The 15,805-nt window shown below is 36.5% G+C and overlaps 2 protein-coding genes across 49 annotated transcripts in view; one reads left to right on the forward strand and one right to left on the reverse strand.

The window, feature by feature from the left end:
* Positions 1–7,066, forward strand: part of LNX1 (ligand of numb-protein X 1) — a 91,424-nt gene extending 84,358 nt beyond the window's left edge. For both annotated transcript variants that reach the window (XM_069457601.1, XM_069457602.1), the window contains exons 9-10: positions 6,417–6,575; positions 6,922–7,066. In XM_069457601.1, the coding sequence (XP_069313702.1) occupies positions 6,417–6,575; positions 6,922–7,057 (295 nt within the window). In that variant the 3' untranslated portion in view covers positions 7,058–7,066. The remainder of the gene's footprint in view (positions 1–6,416; positions 6,576–6,921) is intronic.
* Positions 7,067–7,088: 22 nt separating this feature from the next.
* Positions 7,089–15,805, reverse strand: part of FIP1L1 (factor interacting with PAPOLA and CPSF1) — a 64,983-nt gene continuing 56,266 nt past the window's right edge. For 29 of the 47 annotated variants that reach the window (XM_069457647.1, XM_069457648.1, XM_069457643.1 and 26 more), the window contains 3 exons: positions 12,447–12,660; positions 9,254–9,391; positions 7,089–8,583 (listed from right to left, as the gene is read on the reverse strand). In XM_069457647.1, coding sequence (XP_069313748.1) covers positions 8,436–8,583; positions 9,254–9,391; positions 12,447–12,660 — 500 coding nt within the window. In that variant the 3' untranslated portion in view covers positions 7,089–8,435. Of the gene's footprint in view, positions 8,584–9,253; positions 9,392–12,437; positions 12,661–15,805 lie in introns of all 47 variants that reach the window. The other 18 variants (XM_069457645.1, XM_069457639.1, XM_069457620.1 and 15 more) reach the window with 5 other exon arrangements.

A 15,805-nucleotide genomic window follows, 5' to 3' on the forward strand; every position in this document is an offset into this window, starting at 1 on the left:
TGCTTCTGCTTTCCATCTGTGGCCTTATCATGTGGCCTCTGGAAAATGTCCCATAAGAAAATGAGTGAAAAGGCAAATCATGTCATACCATTATTATGAAAATGGGTTTTGACCTCCAGATACCCTGAAAGGCACACACTTTGGGAACCACACTTTGGGGGAAAGTCTAAGGTAAAGATGGATTTGGGCAGGATATATGCAGATGGTACAGTGTAGGAGCTCAGTGAAATATTGGGGTCCACTGAGGAAAGGGGAGCCCTTGAAGGAAACAGAGAAAGAACCACCAATGAAAGAACAGAGAAACATCCATTGGATTTGGCCTCGTAGGTGGCCAGGGGCTTATGCAGGAGTCTTGTGACGATGCAGAGGGAAGGGAGTGGATGCAGGCAGCTGTGTGTGGAACTGTTAAGAGGAGAGACACTAAGTCCTTCTTAGAGAGTGACACAGAGCTAGGGAGGCAGGAAGAGTACTGTTTTTAAAGGAGCCAGTATTTCAGTCACCTTCTATGGTCTCAACCCAAACTTGTCATCTCCTTACAGCTCCGCCTTTGAATTTATATTTCAAAGTCAGATGTTCTGAGTACAAACTTCTAGTCCATAGATGCTTCTAGCTGGAGACCCTTCTACTTTTCGCTCAACCCATTGCTTCCGTCTTCACCTGCATCCCAAGACCTTTAGAGTCCGTGGGCAATCATCACATCAGTCTTCTTCTTCTTCTTCTTCTTTTATTTTAAGAATCAGATTTCCTACTTTTTTACTCCATTGTCCTACTGGACTAACCTGGCAAAAACACAATCCCCAGAGTTACCTAACTGTGTACATTTTCTCCAAGCCTAAAGGAAGGTCTTAGCACACTGCTGGTAAAAATCAGATAACTGATATCCTTTAAGTTTGTGGTCACCACCTCCAGGTGGGCCCTCAGTGCTGGCCCCAGACCTGTTCCAGCATCCCACTCTGATCCTCACCTCTGGTCTTTCCAGATCGGGTACTTGGTGCCCCCTCCCAGCAGATGTTTTGTTCCATCTGGACTGAACGCCTGCTCCTGGCAAGGTGGTTGGGGAAGGGCCCGTAAAGAGATGACATTGAGTCCGCGACCTGAATAGCAGGAAGTCGCCAGCCATGTGAAGCGTGACAGGGAGAACGGTTAACACAAGAGCCCTAAGGTGGGAACGAAGTTGGCGTAGCCCGGAATGGCAGAAAGGACTGTGTGTCTAGAACCTGTGAGTGATCGGGGAAGAGGAGAGAGAGAGAGAAGCAGAGAGGTGGCTGCTTGGGTAGGGAGAGCAGGGGGGAAGCTGACTAGGGACTCTTCAGTGTTGCGAGGTGAAGCTGGACACCACAGCCCGTAAGCAGTCCTTCACTGCACGGCTGTGTTACCTTGGAGTTCGTTCAGTTTGGGATGTTTTCCACGCATCAGTTATGCTCTCTAGTTCTCTTTATCAGGTAGTAATGTCTGGCTCTCTCCTCTGATGAACTCTCTAAAGAACAGCCAGTTCACCCTTGGGCACTGGCGCAGTCTTTTGCAACTAGTACAGTTCAATTCTCACCTAAAATTAACATAGTAAGAGACCTTGCCAAGGAAGTATCAAAAATAAGTTTCAATTATACAAAATAAACAACTATAGATACTCTGGCGTTATCTGCCTTTTCTAAAACAGTGGAGCCCAGGGGGACACCGCGGTCAGATTAGGGAGTGGATCCCAGTACACCGTGTCCTGGTTTCACAACTCGCTGCTTCTGCCGTGACTTGGATTTCACAGATTCCTGAACTCTTGATTTGCTTCAGAGAGAATCCAGTTTGAGATACTGTATGTAATCTGGAATTGTATACAGTGGGTGCTAAGGAAACGTGGAAACCAGAGAATAAACAGAAGAGACCTACTTGGATGGTGGTTTGTCTTAAGAATGCTTCAAAATATTTCAAAAGGAGAAGTTTTATTACGGACAAGTTGGCATACCGCACTTGAATAGAATTTCAAGAATAAGAGGCTGTAAAAGTATGTAACGGAAAAACCCCTAGAAGAGAAACTTAAGATGTCATATCTAGTTCTGACCCTCTTATTGATTAGCTGAAGCACATGTTACTTCATCTTTCTGTTCTGCTTGTGATGTCTCATTTAGTTAATATTCTATTTTCTATTAAATTTCACAAAACTCCAGGTTGTCTTTGCCTGAAATACTCTGCCACACTTCACGTGGGTGGCTACTTCTTGCTGTTCAGGTTGTGGACTAAATGTCTTTTACTTAGAGGTGTCTCCTAACCACCGAGCCCAAAGCAGGCATTCAGTCCAGACGGAATCAGGAATCTGTTGGGATGGGGCGCCAAGGTCACGATCTGGAAAGACTGGAGGTCAGGATCAGAGTGGGATGCTTGCAAGGGAGATTTAGGGGTAGTAATCTGTTGGTAATGACACAGATATGGACCATGAGGGTAAGAACTACTATAAAGAAATGTACCTAAGAGAATTTTTAATTTATCCTCCGGTTGAGGCAGAATCTTAGTCCAAAACTTTCTTCTACTTATTTTTTATTTATTTATTTATTTATTTTTTTTTTTTAGATAGTCTCACTCTGTTGCCCAGGCTGGAGTGTAGTGGTGAGATTGTAGCTCACTATGACCTCTAACTCCTGGGCTCGAGCGATCCTCCTGCCTCAGCCTCCTTAGTAGCTGGGCCTACAGGCACGTGCCACTGCGCCTAGCTAACTTTCAAAAAAATTTTTTGTAGAGACAGGCTTGTCATGTTGCCCAGGTTAGTTTCGAACTCCTGGGCTCAGGCGATCCTCCCTTCTCAGCCTCCCAAAGTGCTAGGATTATAGGTGTTGAGCCATTGCACCCAGATAAAACTTTCTTCTTTAATAACTCTTTTAAAAGAAATGTGTAATATTTGTTGTATAATTTACATCTTCAAACATGGTGTAGAGCAGTGGGCAGCAGACTAATGCTGATCCACAATCTGTGTATCGTTGGTCTGCAGTAAGGATAGAAATTGAGATTATTTAGAAACTCTTATAGCCATTTGACATTGCTTCATCATTCAAGCGTACGATCAGTAAACTCCTCTTGTTGAACAGGACGTTGTTGAATTCGCATGGCGAGTGTTATGTTGTGTGGGCTGTATACTTCTCAGGCACAACAGGACCCCCGTTACAACCTATGATATTTTAAGGGTAACTTTTTAGCTGTAACCAAAACACGTATAAAAATCTGAGACTGTAAGATTATTTTTTAAAGGTTATTTTTATGATCATTTAAGTTTTGAATCAAACCTGCTTTAAACATGTAGTTTACCATTATTAGCTAAATTAGGGAAGTAAATATCCTGTTTCTGGATGGTGAATCAAGTTTCACTGGATTTTTGTCAAGATCAAGATACACCTTTTCTGAAAACAATTGAAATGAATTCAGAAATACTTTTTTTTAAAGTGAAGATAAAGTTCATGCCTCTTTTACTTACCTTATAGAGCTTAGTTTTGCAGCTGTCATTGTTGAGGAAGTAGTAATCCTTTTTCCTTTTATGTTCTTGATTGTATTTTTTAAATGCGATAAAAATGTGGGTTATTTTTGTATGCCTTAAGATTTCATTTTTCTAGAAATTCATTTTTTAAGTATTAGTTTGCACTAAACTGGAAGTAAAGAAATAAAAGGTGGCCCTTCACTGTAAACTAAGCGGCATCTGATCCAGAAGCTGGAGTGAATGCTAAGTTAGTCACAGTAGGAAGCTCTAAATGACTCGCTGGAATCTATTAAGTTAATAGTAACAGTTATGTGTAAATCGGGGCCAAGAAGGTAAGCCTTTCTGAACACAGGACTTAAAATAATAAGGGAACATTTGTAAAAGTTTGAATACTGGTTATAGATTTAATTTCATGACGAGTTCAAAACATCCTACACATCCACTGTCTTTCCGACCTCTGCTATTCTAACACCATTTATAATAGCAACGACAAGTTTTAAAGAATTCAAATCGGGAAAAAATAAGATCTCATGACGGGCTTTGGTTGATGCCCTCATTTTATTTTCTAATGCTGAACCGTGTTTTTCTCCAGGAAAGAGCCGATGCCTCTGTTTTCTTAGTATTGCCCAGCCCTAGCTCAAGGTCAGACGGTGTTCTGGAATGTTTACTGAAACTGGCATATAAGGGTATTATATGGAAAGTTTAGAAAAACTTTAGCTTCTTAACAGCTCAAGACTTCACCATTCTTCAAGTACCCATAATTTTCTTGTAGGGAAAAATGACCAAACTCCCCGCTATTCCTTATGCCATGCCAGATCATCTTTGATTAGGCCTAAATTTACAGAGTGAGTTTAGAATAGGAAAAAAAGCTCACATTTACATTCAGAGTTTAAAGTCACTTTAATATCTCAAAGGTCACTGATCAAAAATAGGCGCCACATTTCCCAGTGGGGAGTGAAATGATTCCACTTAAGGAAGAAAAAGTCCATCAGTCCCAACTAACCAAGGTCTGACTTTGAAAGGGCTTAACACACTGAGTTCTCAATGCTACAATCAAGTTACTCAACACAACTAAAGGAAAACACTCTACCTGAAATCAAACTGGTGACATGCCTACTTGAATGGATGCTGCAGGAGGGGAGGGGTGGTTGTGTTTTGTTCACCAGTGTATCTAAGTGCCTAGTGCATGGTGTACACTCTATAATAAACATCTGCTGGAAGATAATCCAAGCAGATACCTGTCTTCCGTATCATAGAGGCTAGGAAAATAGACATACTTGTAACTTAATATTAGGTTGAAAAATTTTATACTAGAACATGTCAAGTTTTAGATAGTTAGGTTCATAGCTTGCCCATATGAAAAATAAAATACCCAGTAAGAGTCAATTTAAGGTTTGAGATACTTAATGAAAAAAACACAATGGTCAAAAGAATGAGAAACACCAACAGTTTCAAGTATTGCTCTATGTACTCATTTATATTAATATATTTGAAAGACTCACAACTAGGAAATGTGAAGACAGATACTTGGTCATGACCTTGGATATCCATCATCTAATTCTTTACCTACTTTCTCCAAAAGATGGGGCACACAGCCTCCCGGAGGTAACATAATGCTTTGGTGTTTGGGGAAAAGCCAATTAATTACCTATTTTATACATGAGCAGTCAGCGAACCATTATGTAAAATGTGGTATCTGACGCACCACACCTCCTAGCAGCTGAATTTACTACTTGGAATCAAGATTTACTGTGAAATACAGCAGATAAGTATTTTTTACAATAAAACTTTTTTTTTTCATCTAATGAAATTGATACTTTTCAGCTATCATTTCAGTGAAAGAAACAATGTTATAAATGATGTATATGTATGCCAACAGATACAAAACTGGGTAGAGCTGAATTCTAGCACTGCATTTTAAAGGTATGCGCCAAAGGAACCCCAAAGTTTGTTTTATTTCAAGTCAGAGTCAGCAACATCATGAAAAAAGTTACATCGATTAGCAAGGTCAGTAACAAATGTAATGGCCAACTTCGTCACTTAACATTTTACAAGAGACTTTTTATTGGCTTTAAAAAAGCAGTTAAAGAATATTTTAAGGTACAGTTTATAAACAAAACAGCCATATCTTGATTTTCACCAACATGAGAATGCTCATTTCCTTTCAGACTAGCCCCTGGACCACAGCGACACATACGGTGGTCCAGGGGGTAAAATCGGCTCCCGACACACCTGTGGTAACTGTTACCTGTACCTGTTCAGGAACACTGATCCATTGGCCACTGAATAAAAGAATTTCTTCAATCTCATTTTCCACTTTAGCTGAGGATTCTACTCATTTACAGAACTGTGGTCTTTCCTTCTCCCATTCCTTTTATAAATTCCTCCTATAGGAATTGTAAGCTTTAAATGTACCTCAGTTTCCGTTCACTTTATGCCTGCGTGCTTCTCTATAACCTATCAAAACGCAGACCTTAGGGTATAAACTACTATTTTTCAAAGGTCAATAAAACTTCCACAAATTAGGGTTAGATTTAAATTTTTTTCATTGAGATCATTTATTCAAAGGATTTTTGCCTTCGTTAAAATTATTTGTCTATAAGTAAAATATGATATCCGTAAGTATGTTTGAATTTGGTTCATCAGTAAGGATTTATGCATATCCAACTTTCTTCCTCATACAAAAAAGTATGAAGTTGTCTTTCAGCCAAAATTATCTTTCCCGGTAGTTTTTTTTAAAGGGTTTTCAGCTATGGGAAACAGCTTTAATTACAAAAAGTCAGCTAATAGCACAAAGATCACCAAGCTATGATACCATTTTGAATGGGACCTATATCCAGTGCCACTTAACCTTAAAAAAAAAACAAAACAAAAAAAACACTAAAAGGAATGGGAGACGAATCACAATAATTATTCACAAATAATTAAACTGTGCATATACACTGATTACATTCTATTTCAGGTACTTGTATAACTGTAAAGATGTTATATTACGAAGAAACACAGCTGGAAGTCTGGGCTTCTGCATTGTAGGAGGTTATGAAGAATACAATGGGAACAAACCTTTTTTTATCAAATCCATTGTGGAAGGAACACCAGCATACAATGATGGAAGAATTAGGTAATAATGACTACTTAACAAAAAATTGATATTCAAATATTTTACCATACAAAACCTTGGCCCCATTTGAAATAAGGCATGTTATCTATTGTACTTTTGTCCATTTCTAAGGAATCCAAAACAGTTTACACACTCGGTCTCACAGTACAAACTTCCTATACTTTTAGCATCCCTTCTAACACAAGCTGAATGGATAGTGAGTTTGGAGATTCTGAGTAGAGGAAATATCTAAATTAGAAGTCATGTAATTTAAATGGCCAGATGTAGCAAAAACTGGTATCACCAAAATAAACTTGCATTGATTTCAGCTGTGGATTAAAATAATCATCTTCTTTTGTTTTGTTAGATGTGGTGATATTCTTCTGGCTGTCAACGGGAGAAGTACCTCGGGAATGATCCATGCTAGCTTGGCAAGGATGCTGAAAGAACTTAGAGGAAGAATAACTCTCACTATTGTTTCTTGGCCTGGCACTTTTTTATAGAATCAATGATGGGTCAGAAAAATCACAAATGGGCTAAGTTGAAACAATGTATTTATCTTGTCAATTTTTATATGTAAATAATACATTGTAAAAATGTCAGGAAAAGTATGATCTGACGAAAGCCAGTCAGACCTCAGAAAATGATTCTGAAAAACAAAAGCTAATAGATTTTATTCAGTGTGGAGGATTTCTCATTACTCCACAACTTTAACTTTATAATTTTCTATTTGATAAAAAGCCCTTCGACAGCTAAAATGATTCGTATGCCCCCCTGAATTCAAATCGATTTAAATTAAACATTTGGCATGTGCTGAGGTCTGCAAAGGGTGAATTCTTAATTTAAAGCCAAAAGGTTTTTAAAAATGCATTGCTGAGAAATGTTCCTTTCATCAAACGAGAAATAAATATTTTTCAAAAATTACAGTTGTCTTTCAGTATGTGATGTTGTATTTACTATTATTACCACCATTTAAAAGATCCTATTAAGTAATTCTTCCAAATACCATGTTATTTGTTACCATTACTGACAAATACCTCCTAGGGTTATCCCTAAAAATGCTCAGAGAATTATAAACTTGTGTTTTCTTAGTGAGAAATGACTAATCTACATCTTTTTTTTTCACAACAGTAACTGTAAAAAACTCCACGTGCTGTCCTACCCACGAGCCCTGGAAAATGCAGCAAGAAAGGCCAAACCGACTTGACCCTGGCTCAGAGATGGCCACGAGCGATGCAAATTTGTATCACAGCATGAGTGTTGGAACACGTGCCTGCTAGAAACTACCCCAAGGGCAAGTTATTTCACAGCGGCCACCCAAATAAATGCCTTATAGATCTTATTAATTTGGACATAAAAGTACCCAATTTAGTTTCCCCAGGAACCCAAATTCAGAACACTGAAAACCTGCTGTCAAAAAGTTATGATATCAAAAATGTGCATAAGTCCTTTACTTTGCTAAGCGAGAGTTCCCCAGCAGTAATGATAAATACTAGACTCAGAGGGGCCCTTCGATGCCTTCTGCAGAGCAGCCTCTCGTGAGACCGGTTAACAAGCAGACGGTAGCCGCGGTGAAGCCTTGACCTTTCTCAGATACTGTGTATGCACACAGCGAAACAGCTCTTCAGGTTCCCTCAGTGACTCACTCACATGACTTTCTTGGATATAAAGTCTTTGCTGTATTTTTATTTTTTAAATATTACAAGACAAAGATCTTTAACTTAACATGAAAAATTTACTCTTTTATTTTGAAAAAAAGTTAACTTTTCATACTAACAGAACAAGATTAAAGGTAAATTTCTTAAACATTATCCAGAAAAATAACAAGATTTAGAGTAGCTGTGTGTCTGGTACTAATATACACAAAAGGGCAACCCGTGCCTATTCTGCAGGGGCAGCTTCGGTGCCCTCCTGCTCGGGGGCAGGCTCACTGCCAGCTTCTTTTCCTTCTTTGCTCCTTTTAGACTTTTTGTGCTTGTGTCTTCTGTGACTGTCTCCTTCTTCACTTTCATGGCGACGTCTACTATTACTGAAAGAAAGGAAAGGTGTGTTCTGTTTAAAAATGTTTAATTAGTGACAAAAATCAACCCACAGTAAATAAATTCTCAATATAACTCTGGGTTTAAAATAACCTAATCCATGCTTTTTCTCACACACATTTTGGGGAGTAATCAGTTATGTGACTTCTATACAGAGATTATGTTTACATATAGGGTCGTCTTCACTGATACTATCCCAGATTCCCGGTGCCTATATATTTTATTCTAAAGACTGCTTACAAATTAGAAACTGAAGTGATACATCAGAACAGGAAAACTTCACAGGGTTGACTTTCAGCAAACAGCATTAAAATTAGTATTAAATTTTTCTGAGACTACAAGGCCCTAAATTTTCTTTAATTAGACCAACCATTACTTTAATAACAGTTACTATTAAAGACTGCTTCATAGGCCAAAGAGATAATAAGTCAAAATCTGATAGTCTCTGCCACTTTTTGTTTGGGAATATTACACGTAGTCTTGTTAGATTTAAAAATCTTTGCTGAAGTCTCATGAGGAAGCACCTATTTTCAATAGTTACTCTGAACCTTCCGATTAGGAACCCACATGTCCTACTGGTTATTTGGAAACGTTTGCTTTTCCTTCCTGAAGTTAAATAGATTTCTCTCGCAGCTTTAAATTGATTATTAAAGAGCAAACCTTCGAGATGACTTGTGTCTGGTTTCCTCCTTCTCTCGGTGTCGCCTTTCTCTATGCCGCTCTTCCTTCTCCCGACTGGCGCGGTGACGCTCGTAGCCTCTTTCTGCATATTCCCTGTATCTGTATCGCTCTTCATCACTGAAATGGAAATACAAACAAATTTACTTAACAACTGGATGGTCAATTTGAAATGATTTCAAACTGTACCAGAAGAGGTGATCTGAAGTCCAAACCCAGGCCCCGTGTTAGCATCTTGTACAGAACAGGTGGGGAAAAAATATTTGTTGAAGTGAAAGGAAAACAATGCTTGTTCCCAAATTAGTACCAGATCTATGAATATAAAATATATGATAATTACACATCATGTCAAATGACCAATTTTGTTCTGTTTTCATAGTTATAGGGTAATCTGAGATTTTATATAACAATACTTTTCTTGAAAAAGTAGGATCTGCAACTGATTTTAAACAGCAGCTTCATTTTTTTTCTTTTTTTGGCTACTTTTAAAGGCACATTTTTTATGTCTCAGATTTGTTTTTTTTTTAGAGACAGGATCTTGCTTTAGCACCCAGGCTGGAATGCAGTAAGTCCAATCATAGCTCACTGCAGCCTCAAACTCCTGGGCTCAAGTGATCCTTTCACCTCCGCCTCCTGTGTAGCTGAGACCACAGGTGCATGCCAGCTAATTTTAGTAAGTCAAAATCTCTCATATATTATTTTTGTATGCTTTGTAGAGATGGGTCTTGCTATGTTGCCCAGGCTAGTCTAGAACTCCTGAGCTCAAGTGATCCTCCTGCCTTGGCCTCCCAAAGTGCTGAGATTACAGGTCTGAACCACCTCGCCTGGCCAAGATTTCTAACCAATATTCTTACATAATTTGGAAAACCTTGGAGACACAGTTAAGATTCTAAAAATAAATGCTACAAGGTAGAAAACAGATAAAGGTTCTTAAACCTTTGGTGTATCAATTAGAGAAAGAATACACTCATCCAATAGGTATAAACCTGAAAAACTGACATCAAAACAATCTCTACACTAACCATACAAAATACGCAGACATTGGACTGACATAGAAGACACTAGCACCATAGCAAATGATTATTATTGTTAACTCCTCTCAAAAAATAAGGTTCTCTTTGTAATGACTCCAAATAGATTTACATAAAAATAACTCAAGGCCAATTATCTCATAATTTGTAATCTGTAACCCTCTCTTTTCCCTCTTACCCTAAAACCAACTCTTGTTAGCTTTGGGGCCTTTAGATTCTGGAGGCAGCCATACGATGAGAACCTTACAACAGCTGGTGGAAGATTTAAGCCTACACAAAAATATAAAGACCTGTCCCCCTTTCTGATAAGTGGCTATAGCACAAAGGTTTCTCTGGGCCTGGAAATCATTAGAGCTCATTTCAAACATCCGAGAATGACCAGCCTTCTTTCTGGTTCACAATTAAGCTGCTTAAAAAACAGATGTTGAAACTGGTCTGTAATTTGTAACACAACACATACTACATGCTATATTGCTAAAATGTCAGTCTTCAGAAGCAACTGCCCTTTACTCTGGAAAATCCAAGTGAAGTATAAGTATACTTTTTTATCCAGATAATTCAGAACAACACAAAATTCCATCACTCTTTGTCTCTCTGGCCTGAAACATTTAGTCAAATTTAGGTAACACCCTACAGCTCAGCAACCTGAAAATCAAACATGGTTTTACCATCAATGCTTTTAAGTTTTCAATAAAATTTCAGTAACATCTGTACATGTATATGAAATAGAACAATCAGAATTTAGTCTCGAATCTCCTATGAACAACATATTAAAGCAAAGAAAACTTACGCGTTCTAGGCAAAGCCATTTATTTTACTCTTCTTTCTTATCAAGTTTTGCATTAAGTTCCTTACTTATGAAGATGAATATATTTGAGATAGCTCTGATCTCTAGAATGTACATTTTCACTACATTAGAAACAATTCAACTTTCTGGAAAGTCATGCCCTTGAACTTAATCATGCCTTTAAGTGGCTACAGTCAACAGCACACGTCCCACTATGCAAGCACAGCCATATACACTTACCGTGCTGTTGTTTACTTATTTGGTCAGTAAATTTTTATTAAGGTATTACAATGTATAAGTCATATGAGGAGCTAAAGGAAGGAAAAGGGATTAATAAATCTTTTTCAGTTCCTTCTTGTGCATTCTTTTTTGGTACAGTTTTAAGATGCCAACCTGTCATAGCTTGACAATATGAGGGATCTTCAAAAAATTCATGAAAATGCATATTATAAAAAAACTAAGCATGGATTTCAAAAATTTTTTATACCAAAATAAACTTGTACAAACGTGGTAGATATGTCTAAACAAGGATCTAGTTTGAGGCACTAAGAAGGATAACACAGCAGTTTGAAAAGAGCCCCTATCAGAGCAACATAAATTCTGCGAAAATCGAAGCAAGAACAAATATCAAGTTTATGATGAAGCTTACAGTTTATAGAAACAATGCTTCCCACAAATCAGCAGTTAACAAATGGATAACTCCTTATAAGAAAGGCCAAGAAAATGCTGAAGATGAAGCCCACAGAGGAAAAATTTAAAAATTTTTTAAGATTTCAAAACTTGATTTTGCCAGCAAAATATTAATAAACGTCTTTCCTTCTAAAAAAAAAGAGAAAAAAGAAAAAAAAAGATTTCCAAACTTTTACATTAGAATAAAATTCTTTAAGGGAAGTAGTACAGAAGCACAGAAAGAAATGAAAATTTTTCAACTGTTAAAGATAATCTATTTATGTATTTTTTAAAAAATGGATGATGGTGTTTGACAAATCACTATGTTTTTAATCCATTGGATATATTTAAATAAATGACATTTTAAAATATTAATATTTATAATACACTGGAAATTATGTCACTGGTCAACTACTTAAACTTTAGATTAAAAAAACTTTAGATGGCAAAATAGAATGATGTGAGGGGGTACAAAAATTTTTTTAAGGCATAGGTGAACAAACGTGTGAAGACTGCTGCTTTATGGGATGCCTCTAATCTTTAATGATTTTCAAATGGATTTCATTAATACTCTTCAAGCATCTGTTTTCCAAGTGAACTGGAATTCACTTCCTCACATCAAATATAAATTTGAAAGTGTGTATGTGTACAAACTACATGTGTACAAATTCCTGCACACCCAACAAACCTGTTAAAAACACTTGGCGTAGGACTGTGATCACGCTCCCTCTCTCTCTCTCTGGTGCGTTCTCTTTCTCTGTCCCGATCACGATCTCGTTCTCTGTCTCTGTCTCTTTCTCTATCTCGATCTTTCTCTCTTCTTGCATAATAGTCCCACTGCTTGCTGGTGTCCACAAGACTAGGCCATGAAGGAGCAGAACCAGGAAGATGGGGAAAGGCAACTAAAGAAAAAGACATAATAATTAAAAACAAAGGGCTATGGTACTTAAAACCTCCCCCCAAAAGGTATTAGATCTTAACAAATTTATTTTGTAAGTAGGAAAGAGAAATATCATATTGTGAATATCCACAGTACTGGGGGAAGATCCGGAATGAATCTTAAAAGACTTAACATATAAGGAAGACTCTTCATCATGCAAGGTAAACAGGAACAAGAATTAGACTGAATACAAACTTCCCAATATTAAAAATAGGAACCAGAATACATTGGGACATCTTCAAAGTGTTGAGAGAAAATAACTATCAACCTAGATAAATGTACTTAATAAGACCACATTTTAGGAATAAAGCGATGGTATTCATGAAAAATGAGCAAAACTTATAACCAATTGACTTTATCAAAAGTACTTCTATCAGATATAGAGGAAAAAGAAAATTTACCCTAGAAAGATCTGTGACGAGAATGGCTGAACAAATGATAATTATATATGCAAATTAAAACAAAATATATTATCCAACAGTAGAGGTTTTTTCAAAAATAAAATAACAAACCACAATAGGATATAAGTTAGGAGAGAAAGATTAATGTTGTACGGTCTCTGTATTGATGGAGAAGGGGGTTCAAATTTTATTTATATATTGTTAAGTATGAATAAAAAATTTGAAGAGTACTAAATAAAAATAAAATTTATACTTTCAAAACAATATATGGGAAAAAAAAAAATCAACCAAAAGCTTAGTCAATTCAAAAAGACTTACTAAAAAGGGTGGGGAGTTAAGTTGAAATAGCTCAATTATCTCAACAATGAAAATGCATTGACTTTATCAGTTGAAAGATAGATATTGATTTGTACTTTTTAAAAATCTAACTATATTCTGAATACAAAAGACACAATAACATAGAGAAAGGTTGGAAGGGGAAAAAACATGGAAAATACTAACAACCTCCAGTTCAAAAATGAACAGCTATATTAATGACAGAACAGACTTATATAAAAAGTATTACCTGGGAAAGAAAGGATGACTACATGAATATGGAGAATGCAATTCACCAAGACACAACAAATTTAAACTTCAAGGTAGTTAACAATATTGCGTTAATTTTTAAAGAGTAAAACCTAATAGAAATACAAGTAAAAATAGAAAAATCTACCATGATCATAGGAGATTAACACACTTCTCCCAATTACTGGCAGATTAAACATAAAAAATCAGTACAGATAGAGAAGATCTGTGCAACACACTGTTAACAAAGTTGATTTAATGGATGTACTATAGAATACTGCCCATGACAAAAAAACATACGGAACATTTACAGAAATATTCAAATACTTTCAAAGGATGAATGTAACAGACATCATGTTCTCTGACCACCATACAATTTAAGTTAGAAGTCAAATTTAGAAGTTATGAGGAAAAAATCCCCATCCGTTTCAAATTAAAAACACATTTCTGATAACTCATGGGTCAAAAAAAATCCTCAATTCAAACCATCAGAAACTAAACATAGATAAAAACATGACATATCAAAAGTTTAGGGATGCAACTGTTCTGGAAGGAAGTTTAGTCTTAAAACACTATATCAGAAAAGACTGAAAATAATTAGCTAATTTTCCAATTTAAGAACTTAGAAAAAGGACAGAATAATCCAACAGAAGAGAGATAATAAAGAGTAGAAATCAAGGAAATAAAAAACTGCCATATAATAGAAAAAGGTTGAAAGTTGGTTTTTGAAGATAAAACAAACAAAACATGATAAGGTTCTGACAAGATTAAGAAAAAAACGACATATATATACATTATCAGAACCAAAAAGGGATCACAACTACTGACCCTGCAGAGATTAAACAATGAAGAGAATATTATATACTTTATACCAATGCACTTAAAAACTTAGCTGAAATGGTTTAGTTCCTTAAAAGAAAAAAAAAAACCAAAACCCAAAAACTTACCAAACAAAATTGATTCAAGAAGAAAAGAAATCTTGAATACCCTCCGAACTATTAAAGACATTAAATCAGTACTTTAAAACCTTCCTACAAGACCAGATGCCTTTTACAGGTGGGTTTTACTAATTCATAAGGTATAGGCCATTCTGGTATTATAATACACAAACTTCCAGAAAAATAAAAAGAGATTACTCGCTAACTTATCCCATGTGGTTGGTATAACCTTCATACCAAAACCAGGTGAGGACAGTACAAATAAAGGGAAATCCTGAGCCAACCTTACATACAAACTTAGATGTCAAAATCCTAAATATATATTAGCAAACAATTAGTGTTTATTAAAACAAATAAAAAGATAATCAATTAGGAGCAAGTTAGGTTTATCTCAATCAAAAGTAGCTTAATATTAGAAAAATACAGAAATATAATGTGCCACATTAGCAGATTAGAAAAGAAAAACAATTTTTACGATCATCTCAGAAAGCTTTTGATAAAACTTAACATCCATTCATAGTTTAAAAGCCCTTGGAAAATGAGGAGAGGAAGGGAATTTTCTTAATCTGATGTAGGGTTCTCTCTAAAACCCACAATTTCTGTGGGGATATGAATGTGCTTCTCTGTTATAATGAACAGGAAAAAATGGAAGTATGTAACTACTATCTATTAATATTTCTGATCTGTCACCAAGACTTACAGATTCTACCACATAAATACCTTTGGAGTCCATTCAATTTTTTCCATCCTCTGAGTATATGACTGAGTATATGACATCCCAATTTTTCCCCTGGATTAATTCTATAGGATACCAGAACATGCCATCCCCAAACATGCCTCTTTAACAGAAGGATTATTCTGAGCTGAAGGCTACTGAGAATCAGACATAAGAAAAGCTCTCTGGCCCCTTCCTCCTAAACGCTACCTAAAAGCAGGACATAAATCTACAAAGGTAAAGGTGTCCCTGTTCTCCTCTCTACCAGAAAGGACAAAAGGTGATCACTGAAAATAACTTTAGGTCCTCAGCAGCCTGGAGAAGGCATCAGAGGAAACTACACGACAAACCTGACTAACCAGCCTTGACATTCTCTCTCTCTCTCTCTACACACACACACACACACACACACACACACACACATATAGCTTTTCCACAATTGGCCACCCCTAGAGATTCAAAGTCCTTTTTCTTTTGTCTTGTCACTTA

This window comes from Eulemur rufifrons, chromosome 24, assembly GCF_041146395.1.
Source record: "Eulemur rufifrons isolate Redbay chromosome 24, OSU_ERuf_1, whole genome shotgun sequence".
Lineage (NCBI taxonomy): Eukaryota > Metazoa > Chordata > Mammalia > Primates > Lemuridae > Eulemur > Eulemur rufifrons.